The 12,565-nt window shown below is 44.9% G+C and overlaps 1 protein-coding gene across 2 annotated transcripts in view; it reads right to left on the reverse strand.

Annotated features, from left to right (window-relative positions):
- LOC137533671 (inter-alpha-trypsin inhibitor heavy chain H3-like) overlaps positions 1–12,565 on the reverse strand; it is a 196,710-nt gene that overhangs the window by 41,296 nt on the left and 142,849 nt on the right. For both annotated transcript variants that reach the window (XM_068255010.1, XM_068255011.1), the window contains 2 exons: positions 6,770–6,903; positions 6,298–6,458 (listed from right to left, as the gene is read on the reverse strand). In XM_068255010.1, coding sequence (XP_068111111.1) covers positions 6,298–6,458; positions 6,770–6,903 — 295 coding nt within the window. The remainder of the gene's footprint in view (positions 1–6,297; positions 6,459–6,769; positions 6,904–12,565) is intronic.

Below are 12,565 nucleotides of genomic sequence, written 5' to 3' on the forward strand. Positions count from 1 at the left end.
GGTTAGTGTTAGGAGTAGGTAGGGGGTAGGTTAGAGTTAGGAGTAGGTAGGGGGTAGGTTAGTGTTAGGAGTAGGTAGGGGGTAGGTTAGTGTTAGGAGTAGGTAAGGGGTAGGTTAGAGTTAGGAGTAGGTAGGGATTAGGTTAGTGTTAGGAGTAGGTAAGGGTTAGTGTTAGGAGTAGGTAGAGAGAGGGTTACTGTTAGGAGTAGGGGGTAGGTTAGAGTTAGGTAAGAAGGGGTAGGTTAGTGTTAAGAGTTGGTGGGGAGAGGTTAATGTTAGGAGTAGGTAGAGGGAGGGTTAGTGTGAGGTGTAGGTAGAGGGTAGGTTAGCGTTAGTAGTAGGTGGGGGGAGGTTAATGTAAGAGTTAAGGCGCCCATATATCAGGCAATATATGGGAAGAGCGACCATGAGACAGACTTTTCTGATCGAATATGATCTGAGAGGGATCTGTGGCCTGCCCATACACCACAGACTGAGTTCCGATTTCAGCATAACATTTATCAGGAGTCGGCCTAGCAACACTGCCTCTGCTTCCTGCCTGGTCACCCCCGAGTGTATAAATGTCCCCCTGTAATGGTATACGCAGTGGGATGGCATACTGTAATGGTATACGCAGTGTGATGGCATACTGTAATGGTATATGCAGTGTGATGGCATACTGTAATGGTATACGCAGTGGGATGGCATACTGTAATGGTATACGCAGTGGGATTGCATACTGTAATGGTATATGCAGTGTGATGGCATACTGTAATGGTATATGCAGTGTGATGGCATACTGTAATGGTATATGCAGTGTGATTGCATACTGTAATGGTATACGCAGTGTGATGGCATACTGTAATGGTATATGCAGTGTGATGGCATACTGTAATAGTATACGCAGTGGGATGGCATACAGGACATGGAAGCCATGTTGTGTGACCTCATGTGGAATCCATTTTGGTTACACATTATGTCTGCTGTGTGTGTTAGGCATTGCACTTCATTTGGAGACAGCGCTAGACAAGTAAACTTTTGCATCTCCTTTTGAAACTTGCCTATAATGACATTTAACCTCTCTGGCGTTTATTAACCATTTCGGGACCACGTGCATTAGATTCTACACCGCACTTGTGGCTGTTCTAGCCTGATGCGGCGTAGAATCTACGCCGGCCCGCAATTTCCGCTCCCGACGCAATCGTGCGCACCCGGAGGGGGAGATTAAGCTGTCATATGACAGCCGACATCTCCCCCGAGTGATCAGCAGCCATCGCGTATGGCTGCTGATCACATGATCACTACGATCGCCGTCGGATCGTAGTGATCAGTTTGACAGCTGCGGCGTCAGGGGGGAAAGAGGAGGATCTACTCACCTCCCTGCCGTTCCAGCGACGATCGGCGCCCCCCTCCGCTCTGGCCGGCATCTCCGCTCCATCTGCCGTCAGCGCCGGGTCCCGGCTTGATGACGTCATCAAGCCGCGACCCGGAACTGATCGTCAGACAGAATGGAGATGCCGGCCGGAGAAGAGGGTCCCGTGCGGCTCATTGCTGGAGCCTGGAAGGTAAGTGAAGGCTGCTGGCAGAAGGGGGGGCCCAGGCCACCATGGGGGGACACAAATCCAGGCAGCCACAGACGGGATCCGGCCGCCTGACCCCCCCAAACGCGCGCACCCCCTTCCCGCGCAAAATGCCTGGTCCTTAAGGGGGGGTAGGTGGCCGGTCCCGAAAAGGTTAATTAATATTAATTTCCAAATCCAGGCTCTAAAAGTCGTGCAATTTTTTCACAAGCTTTTAGACCCTAAAAAAAAAACATACTACAGAGAGATCTGCAGCAGCTCCTGCATGTAACTCACGGCATTACCGCTCTGAGCTGCGGCTTTCCGTCTCAAGCCTGACTTGGGATTACCTCTAAACAGGTTAAACATAACACCTAGGCAGCTGCCATTCATTAGCCCACTAGAAACGAGGAAGTGGGCAATTAGTCATTGTTAAAGGCACACTATCAATTAACATGTTTTTTTTTCAATTGAGATAAGAAATGTTTGGGAAGTGCTGCTAAGTACTGGTGTATACATTTGAATCCTTATCTCTTTGTTTACTGTTATCAAATTCCTTTTGCACTTTTCTGATGGCAATTCTGACGGCAGACTGAGCCATGAGTGGAAGGGGAATTCCCTCACAGTGCATTTGTTAACTCTGTGTGTGTGAGATAGAGAAAGCTCTGCCTGTCTTTGACTGAGCTCTCTGCAGAGAGCAGAGGAAATGTAACTTATGTGCAACATAAACATTTGTAATTGTGTGTGTGAAACCTGATACCGGACAAGCTTTTAATATATCTCAATTATCTTCAATATTCCACTGTTCTTAGCATGTCAGACTGCAGAGATTCACCTCTGCAAATAAGACATTCCAAACGTAGCTAAAATCTACACACAATTAATTACAGCTTTTGCCTCTATTTAACATGAAAAGTAGAAAATTGTTTACACAGCTACGTAGAGATTATCTGTACATTATCATTTTAGAACACTTGGTTTAACAGTGCTCCTTTAAATAACTTAGGAGCTGAATTGTTTAAAAAAAGTTTAGTACCTGTGCCTATTTTGACTCCACGGAGGACGCCATCCGCGCCTATACCCCCCCCCCCCAGAACCCCCCCACCCTTTGGTTCCCGACCCCACCGCCCGTCGGGCTCTCTTTCCACCAGTAACATGGCCGCCGGAGCTTGCCGCGGCTGCGCAGTCCACATAGAGGGGAGTGCGGCTGCGCAGCTCTAGGGCCTCCCCCCCGATCCACGCACAGGAGACAGCCTGTAGCGGGGATGGGGCGGGAGGAGCCCTAGAGCTGCGCAGCCGCTCTCGTGTCTATGCAGGGACGGATCTAGAGGGGGGCAGACGGGTCTCTTGCCCCAGGCGCAGTTTGTTGAATTCTTAAAAAGGCGGCAAAATTTGGATGGGGAATGGCAGTTTAGGTGCCAAAACCTGACCTTTAGGCGCCAAAACTGGATGGGAAATGGCAGTTTAGGTGCCAAAACCTGAACTTTAGGCGCCAAAACTGGATGGGAAATGGCAGTTTAGGTGCCAAAACCTGAACTTTAGGCGCCAAAACTGGATGGGAAATGGCAGTTTAGGTGTCAAAACCTGACCTTTAGGCGCCAAAACTGGATGGGGAATGGCAGTTTAGGCGCCAAAACCTGACCTTGCACCCGGCACAACTTGGTCTAGATCCGTCCCTGCGTCTATGTGAACTGTGCAGCCGCGGCAAGCTCCGGCAGCCATGTTACTGGTGGAAAGAGAGCCCAACCCAGGCGGTGGGGTCGGGAGCCGATGGGGGGGATTAACAGTGCGGGGACCCGGCGGAAGTAAACGGAGGGCGCGGATGGCGTCCTCTGTGGAGTCAAAATAGGCACAGGTACTAAACTTTTTTTAAACAATTCAGTTCGAAAGTCCTTTAAGCTAGTGTCATGCAAACACCTTGAACAGTGTGGAATAAGGAAGCAGCATAAGCCTATGAATGGAGTGACTGGTGTGTTGGAGACAGAGAGCTGTGAGTCTGTAGTTACTAGGCTGTATTTCAATAACTTGCAAACATTTCCACAAGAAATTGTTTTTCTAGCCTAGAGCTACATTCTGGGCTATAAAATAGATGCTCCCAGGATGAGTAGGTGTATTTTCCTCGGAGACGGCACTAAGCTAGTAACACCCTGATCTATCGTCAGAACTGCATTCTCTCGCACCAGGAATTAAGCATTGCACAGGGTTTCCTTCTATTATATTCCCTTTTATTTTACAAGCAAATCTCTTGTTGTGTATCTTGGTCATTTTTACTTTTGTTTTTGTAAATATTTTTTTTTACATATTCTTTCTGCATTTGTTCCACTTTTTGGAATATTAAATCCTTATTCAATAAGTTGGTCTTCTGGGTTTTAAGCAGAGATTTACATCTCCTAGAGAGAGACTGTAGTGTATTTTGTTACAGTTCAGTGCCGTAATGTATGCTCGGATTGTTCATTGCTACCCGTGTGAGATTGCATTGTGTGTGGGGCCTAGTTTCGGCCTGAAGCTCGGTGCTGACCCAAGATACGTGACGCCAGCCTGAGTGTGAGCAGCTCGACAGCGGTGGATGAAATTGTCATATGTGCCATAGACAGGGACAGATCTGCTCCCAGTACAGGAATCTGTGTGTGTATGGTGTGTGGCAGTAACGTCGCTGACGACTGCTAGTGGTGGCTGAGTCTTGCAGGGTGTGGCTGAGGGTATCAGCTTTGTGTTAGCTTAAATACGGCTGCTCCTCTCGATGTGGTCAAAACCCCATCAAGAGCCGTCTCTGCAGGCATGCCATAGGGCCGGTTCCTGACACCCCCCCTCCCCCCCCCCCCCCCGGGTGCCCATGCGATGTAAATTCTCACCTATCCACTGGCGTAACTCATTACCTCCTCCGCCCAGTCCGTGAGTGCCTGTATCACGTGGCGCATGCGTGACGTGTCACTCACCCGCCTGGTGCCACGTGATATGGACGTTCACGGTAATGGCGGTTACAGGGGTGATGGCCAGACAAGGCCGGGAGTGGACATTTTACAGAGCACCTGGGGGGTGGACATTTAACATTTTGGGGGGACAGCAGCCGGAGGTCTGACATGTACGTTGGTTGTGCCGATATCGCACCAGATTGAGTACGTGTTATAGATTTATTTTTGAGTCCTATGGGAGAAAAGCGCTATAGAAATGTTATTGTATTGTATTGTATTTTATATAGTCAGAGTTTGTATACATAAATTAAGATGTATTTTATAAGTTATAGTAGATTGTAATGTCCTACAGGATATATATACTTTGTGGTGACAGGAGGACCTGAGAGGACAGCTGGTTCTCCAAGGTGACATTAGAAAGCTGAGTAGTGGTCTTTTCCATATGGTAATGCTCTAGGTTCTGTATTTTTAGCTGTCACGTAGGCTCTGGCAATGAAGTGTATAAAGCTGTGTATCGTACTCTATGATGCAGGGCCGGGCCGAGGCATAGGCTGGAGAGGCTCCAGCCTCAGGGCGCAGTGTAGGAGGGGGCGCACAATTCATTCAGCTGTCATTCCTAATTGTGTTTGAAGCAGAAAGAAATAAGAAAAGGGGTTACATAGCAGTGACTGCAAGCCAGATAACTAGATATTAAGGTGTTGGGGAGGTTGTGGGCCCTGTGGCACCTCTTAGTCTAATAGCAATCAGTGTGTGACGGCTGGGGTGGCAGGGATGGAGGGGCGCACTTTGGTGTCTCAGCCTTGGGTGCTGGAGGACCTTGTCCCAGCTCTGCTATGATGTTAGTAAAAGCACTGTTAGACACTTGTGTGTGTGTGTCTCTGTGTTCTTACTCCAGGCCTGTACAAATATGATATATGTACTAAAAGCAGTTAGTTCTTTGCATGTAACGAGATAGACTCTTACATTCTTGGTGTCATGAAGTGGGTCCTAAGAATGGAGATGTAAGTGCAAAAGACCTAATTACAATTAAGTAGAAAATCTTTTCTGACTGCCAACGTCAGTGTCCCCACATAGCTCCCTGTGTCTTTAGTAAAGAACCCTAAATTTGAGGTGTGCTGTAGGAGCAAGGTTGTCCACCATGTCCAATCTATGCTGATCAGGAGGACATGTTGCGTGTTCATGACCCGTAAAGCTGAGGAGACTGGCTTTAGCCCGCCCTCCGGTGGAGCTGGCCTCCTTGTCTTCCTTTGATGTAGGCAGCCTTTTGGTTTGACACCCAGCCTTACTTGGAGGTGTGAAGTCTTTTCAGTGACTGCTAGGAAGCAGAAGCCTTCTGACATACAAAGTGATAGTCAACACACAGAACCCAGACTGAATAAAATATAATGCCTTTTTTAACCTCCCTGGTGGTATGATTATTTCCAGATTTAGGGTCGTTTTAGCCCGTTTCAGACCCTAAAATTAGGAAAAAATCCTGCCCCCAGAATGCCTGCAGCAGCCCCTGCAGTTACCTCCCTTGGTTCTAGCGCTGCAATTTTCCCTTCGTCCTCCGGGTGGCACTGTAACTCTGTAGTGAGATCACTGACGGCGATCTCACCAGAGTGATTTAGAGCCTTGGAGGACTGGAAGGAGAACGGCTACCAACGTCTGGATCCCCTGGGAGGTGAGTAAAAATGCCCGCTATTATACTCTGCATTGAGCTCCCGGCGGCTAGCCCAAGCATAGTTTGGACTTACCGCCAGGGAGGTTAATATCAACTTGATTAAAGAGAAATTCGATAACGGTTTAACCCACGGTTTGGTCGTGACAATCGGGCTCTGCTTATAGAAATAATCAGGGCTTCTCACCTTCAACATATTTCTCAGCAACCATCGTTCTTGCCTTGTCCTCTTCCGCTTTAGGTTTGGTCACAACCATCGACGTTAGCGGAGTCACAAACTTATATTTCAGAGAGAGGTCCAAGGCCTTCTTCTTCAGCTGCTCCTTCTCTGACGGCTCCGCAGACACTCTGCAATACATCACATTAACCACTTTAACTCGCATGTGTTTCCACCTCATGGATGGAAGCAATTTTCCCCTGTCAGTGCTCCTCCCAATCATTCACCAATAACTTTATCACTACTGATCATGCCTAAATAATCTATATCTTGTTTTTTGCCACAAATTAGGCCTTTTGTAGGTGACACTGGGGAGGATTAATAACATGCAGGACACTAGCATAGACTGGTCAGACCCGGGTATGGCCTGTAGATATAGGTAAGTATTGCCATTTCTGCACACTACAGTGGTACATCAGAGAGTGATCACATAGCCACATACACTTTCTCCAGCAGCTGCTGTATGGTCAGATAGGCCCAGAGTCTCTCCGTAAAGTCACCAAATATGTATTCTTGCTGCTTGCTCGCTGCATCTCCAAGCCGGACATTCTCTCTGTAATTCACTAACTCTTTTGCCTGTTCAAGAAACAATAAAAATACATTGTAAAGAGGTATCCTCTTACTGTCCGTACCCACAAAGCAATGTTTTTGTGCCAGAGAATTCAGGTTTTAGGCTAGTCCATCTCTCCATAGGGGATTCTCAGCATGGCCTTTATTCTTTATAAAGACACTCATTGAAAAACATTTATAAAAATATGCTGGCTACTAGCCTCCCTGCTCGCTGCACACTTTTTTTGGGCAGTTGGACTAAGCAACTGCCATTCACTAAAGGTGACCACACACGATACAATAAAATGATCAAATTTTACTTTAATTCAATAAAAACGATCGTCTCTCCCGAAAAAAATCGAAAGCGTTTTTTCATTCGACTGAAAAATCCGATCGGATTTCCCGTTTTCTTCGATTTTAATCGATCCAGAATTCCAGATATTTTTCTTCAATCTTTCTAAACATTGTATGGTGTGTGTTGGATTGTCCATTTATTAATATACATACCCTAGCAATTTTGTCAGAGTTTCCAATCATTTTTATCATAATTGGGGAAAAATTTAACATAGGTGTGTGTGGTACATTGGTCATATTTTTAAAATGTTACAATCAATCAGAAAAATGTATTGCAATTCTTAAATTGAACAGATAAAAAAATTGTATGGTGTGTGGCCACCTTAAGTGCTTTTGAAAATAAATAAAGCCCTGAGAATCCCCCATGAGGAGATGAGCTAGTTCAAAACCAATCGGTTCTGTTATATTTTTACTACCTTCTGTAAGTGAAGTAGGAGAAAAGTAATTTATGGCTCATTGTACTGAGAAAGAAACTTAATTCTTATTTGTATGTGTTTACGTATATTTTAACTTTTAAGATTTTTGCGACAGTGGTCCTTTACCCTGTAGGCCTCCTCCCATTCACTCTCCAATAACTATAAGGCTTCTTGCACACAGGGACGTTACAGGCGCACGTTAGTGCAGCCTGTAACGCTCCCCCAACGCACAGCAATGTAACACAAGTGGGCTGTTCACACAGCCCACGTTGCGTTACATGTAACGCTGCACGTTGTAGTGAAAGTGCAGCATGCTGTGCGTTCTACGCGGCCTTAGCAATTTTAGACTGTTTGCACATGCTCAGTGGGGGGCGGAGAGGAGGCGGGGAGATGCCGCTACAGTAGCCGTGCACATGGCTACTTAATATGCACTGTACTAGCGGCCGCTGATTGGCCGGCGGGACCACGTGATGCGGAGTGTCTCGCTCCGCATCACGTGTCCCGCCGGCCAATCAGCGCCACTCTGGGAGACCTTATACGGATAGAGCCGCCTAACACAGCTCACTCTAACGTCCTCTCCCGCACAACCATGCGTTGCGTTAGGGGCACGTTATGCGACCATAACGTCCCCTAAAACGCAACGTCTTAGTGTGTAAGTAGCCTTACACTACTTATCACACCTAAATGAACTATATCTTGTTTTTTTCACTTTTTTTTCTACTTTTTTACTTTCAGTTTTATGAATTAACATTCCTCATGATTCGAGGCATATTGATTAATTCACAGGGGCTTCTGTTGGCTCAGGGGAGCCCTTGTTCCCCTTCACCAATTGATCCCCTGTTAGTGCCGCCGAGAACGAGTGGCGGGCACGAGTGTGATAATATAGCAGCTATTTGTGATATTGTATATAATACAGAAGCCATATTTTTTTCATTTTATGTCTGCTGTGTACTGTGTCATGTGTGTGGGTCTGTTGGAGACAGCCTGGCTCCTGACTTTGAAAGAATGATCACCTGGAGGTTGTGGATTTGCACCTCTCAGAAAGGGCTGTAAATCTCATTTTAAACAGACCAGCTAAGTTGAATAGCCCAAAGACACCTGGACATTGAATTAGGAAATATCTAACTGGCCTCCAGCAGGGAAACAGTTAATTAGATAATGGCCCACCCATTTGTCCTGAATCTCCTGATGCCATCTCTTGGTGTGCAAAAGTGGCGTCCCTGCAGGGGTCTGACACTGCCACGCAGGTCTAGAGTAAATTGTTTTACAGAAATTCGCTAAAATTGAGTGGTTTTATAGAAGTCTTTTTTATTTTTATTTTTTTTTATTCGAGCAAGAAATCTGATTGAATATCCCAGTTTTATCCATATACCGTAAGTGGACTGGGAGTGGCTGATTTTTCTGATCATTTTTTCAGAAAATGGAATGGTGTAGGATAGATTGTCAATGTCTGCATTGCTTTGAACTCTGTATGCATGTAAACAGCCACCTGTTGTTCAAATATACTGTCTGGAGTCTAAGTGGGATGGGGAACCTTTGAAGTTTGCATATCACAGCCAGCAAGGATATTACAAGAGATCTGTGCAAACCTTCTGAAGGAAATTAAATTATATCTGGACTTGTACCCCCGGCATACGCAGTTTGCTATAAAAAATCGCCTTGGAAGATTCAAAGTTGTACTTCTCAGGAGCTAGCAACATGCTAGAGGTGCCCAGGCTACTGGTCGGAACTGTGTGCTATTGCAAACAACTCTGTCCTGTATGCTGGTAACGTTTAATTCCTGTTTTTATTTTTTAACATGCCTAATGTTCACCGCGAATGCGAACTTCGCTTTTCGCCGGCGAACTGTAAAGGCCATCTCTATTGGTGTGCAAAAGTGGCGTCCCTGCAGGGGTCTGACACTCCCACGCAGGTCTAGAGTGAATTGTTTTGCAGAAATTCACTAAAATTGAGTGGTTTTATAGAAGTCTTTTTTATTTGTTTTTTTTTTTTTTATTCGAGCAAGAAATCTGATTGAATTTCCCAGCTTTATCCATATACCGTAAGTGGACTGGGAGTGGCTGATTTTTCTGATCAATTTTTCAGAAAATGGAATGGTGTAGGATAGATTGTCAATGTCTTGATTAATAGATGGAGGAATACCCAGACAGCTTATGGTGGCCCAGAACCACTTGGAAGGTACAGAAAGTATAAGGGCCTAAAAGAGTCCAAAAAGCCCTCTATCAAAAAGCAATGCCAAATGCAGTTTCATGAAACAGAAATAATTTGTGATAATTCAGCTGTAAGTGAGCAACTGTTGTTTCCCACAATACATCACTCCAAAATATGCAAATTATCTCTTTATGCTGCTGAAGCCAGGCTTACATCCAGAGCTGCTGGTGTATAGCAAGCCTACAGCTAATACAGTTTACAGAGCTGCTAATACAGTTTACAGAGCCACATCAATATTACTGTTATAGCGCTGTGTACCGCGAGTTACGCTATTAGCCCGACCTGCCGTAGCGCGACCATTGCTATGGTAATGACTGTTACCAAGTGTAATGCTTGTTAGTAACTTGCGTTATCATAGCAACGGTCTCGATACTCAAGTACTGCAGGATGCCTTATTAGCGTAACTCGCCGTAAACACTGCTGGAAGTAAAGGTAAGGACACCTGAAGCAAGAGGTACGTGGAGGCTGCCATATTTATTTCACTTTAAGCAATACTAGTTGCTCTGGTTGTCCTGCTGATCCTCTGCCTCTAATACGTTTAGCCACAGCCCCTGAACAAGCATGGAAATCAGGTGCTCTGACTGAAGTGTGACTGCATTAGCTGCATGCTTGTTTCTGGTGTGTGATTAAGACACTACTGCAGCCAGAGAGATCAGCAGGGCTGCCAGGCAACTGGTATTGTTTAACAGGAAATAAATATGGCAGCCTCCATATCACTCTCATGACAGTTGTCCTTTAAAGCTGAATTATTGAAAATACCTTTTGTAAGAATTTACATTTGATTTTTTTTCTTTTCTTTATTATGTCAGAGAGATATTGATTACTACCTCAGAGAGATACTAATTGATTCCTTGATCCACTAGCGTATGGCCATCATTTGTGGAAAGTGGTATAAAGTTTGCTATGTGGGTTGCTCGGCTTATCAGGGTGAGGAGTAAATTATTATTATTTTTTTATTTATAAAGCGCCAACATATTCCGTGGCGCTGTACAAAGTAGGAAACAAACAAGGGATACATAATGATACAGAAAATGATATACATCAAATATGGACACTGGTACTAAATACACAACTGGTGGTTACCCTGACAGATGATAAATAAAATGTATAACAGAAAGCAAGCTGTGAAATTCACTACAAATTCCAACACACAAAAGGATAAGAGAGGAAAGGACAAATTCTCTTTTTGTGTTGGCCCCAGCTTGCATGGCTGGATGAGGAGTTGGTTTTCCTCTTGATATGGAGGCAAATTTTTTTTTAACTTTATTAAAAACTAGCTGATTGCCCGGCGTTGCCCGGGAATGTATTTGGCTGGTGTTGGCTCCACCCACTTTTTCTAACCCTAACACACAATTACTCACTGACCAAGTTTGTGAGGTTTGTGGTCTTTGAAATCAATAATTTGCATTCAAATTAAAAAATCTGATTGGCTGTTTGTGGCTCCACCCCCTTTTCTGAATTTGAACCCCAGTCACCCAATGACCAACTGTACCAGGTTTGAGGCTTGTGCCATTAACAGTGCAAGAATGGCAGCAATTAAATATTCCCCTTGAAAAGCAATAGGTGAAGTTTGATTGGCTGTTGTAGGCTCCACCCACTTTTCTGAATATTAATCCCATTCACTGAGTGACCAACTGTGCAAAGTTTAAAAACCCTGCCACTAACAGTGTAAAAATGGCTGCAGTTTACATTTTCCCAGTGAAATTTGCATTTGTCTCCACCCACTGATGACCCGGCATTGTGTATGTGTTTGACTGGTGTTGGCTCCGCCCACTTTCTAACCCTAACACACAAACACTCAATGACCAAGTTTGTGAGCTTTGGGGTCCTTGGCATTAATGACCTCACAAGATGTACAAATCACTTCTTAATCCTATACTAGCTGGTTGCCCGGGTATGTATTTGGCTGGTGTTGGCTCCACCCACTTTTTCTAACCCTAACACTCAATGACCAAGTTTGTGAGCTTTGGCATCAAAAATTTGTATATTCCCATAAAAATTAAACAAATCAGATTGGCTGTTTGTGACTCCACCCCTCTCCAGCATTTGAACCCAAGTGACCCAATAGCCAACTGTAGCAGGTTTGAGGCATCTGCTATTAACAGTGTAAAAATGGCAGCAAAATATTCCACTTGAAAATTAACAGGTGAATTTTGATTGGCTATTATAGGCTCCACCCACTTCTCTGACTATTAATCTCAGTCACCCAGTGACCATCTGGGCAACGTTTGGGAACCCTGCCATTAACAGTGCAAGAAGGACTGCAGTTTACATTTTCCCAGTGAAATTAGTTTTTAACTCCACCCAGTTTTTGTAACCTGGACACACAGTCACTCAATGGCCATGTTTATGAGCTTTTGGGTTCCTGGCATCAAAATTGTGCTAATGGAAGCAGTTTATCCAGCAAAGAAATCTGGCTTTTTTTGGCTCTGCCTTTTTACTGAATTTGAACCCCAGTCACTTAATGACTGACTGTAGCAGGTTCGAGGCCTCTGCTATTAACAGTGTGAGAATGGCTGCAGTTTCTATATTCCCCTTGAAAATCAATAGGTGAATTTTGTTTGGCTCTTGTAGGCTCCACCTACTTTTCCGAATATTAACCCTAGTCACCCAGTGACCAACTGTGTGAAGTTTGAGAAGTTTGAGAACCCTGCCATTGAGAACCCTGCCATTAACAGTGTAAGAAAAGCTGCAGTTTACATTTTCCC

This window comes from Hyperolius riggenbachi, chromosome 9 (assembly GCF_040937935.1).
Source record: "Hyperolius riggenbachi isolate aHypRig1 chromosome 9, aHypRig1.pri, whole genome shotgun sequence".
Taxonomy (NCBI): domain Eukaryota; kingdom Metazoa; phylum Chordata; class Amphibia; order Anura; family Hyperoliidae; genus Hyperolius; species Hyperolius riggenbachi.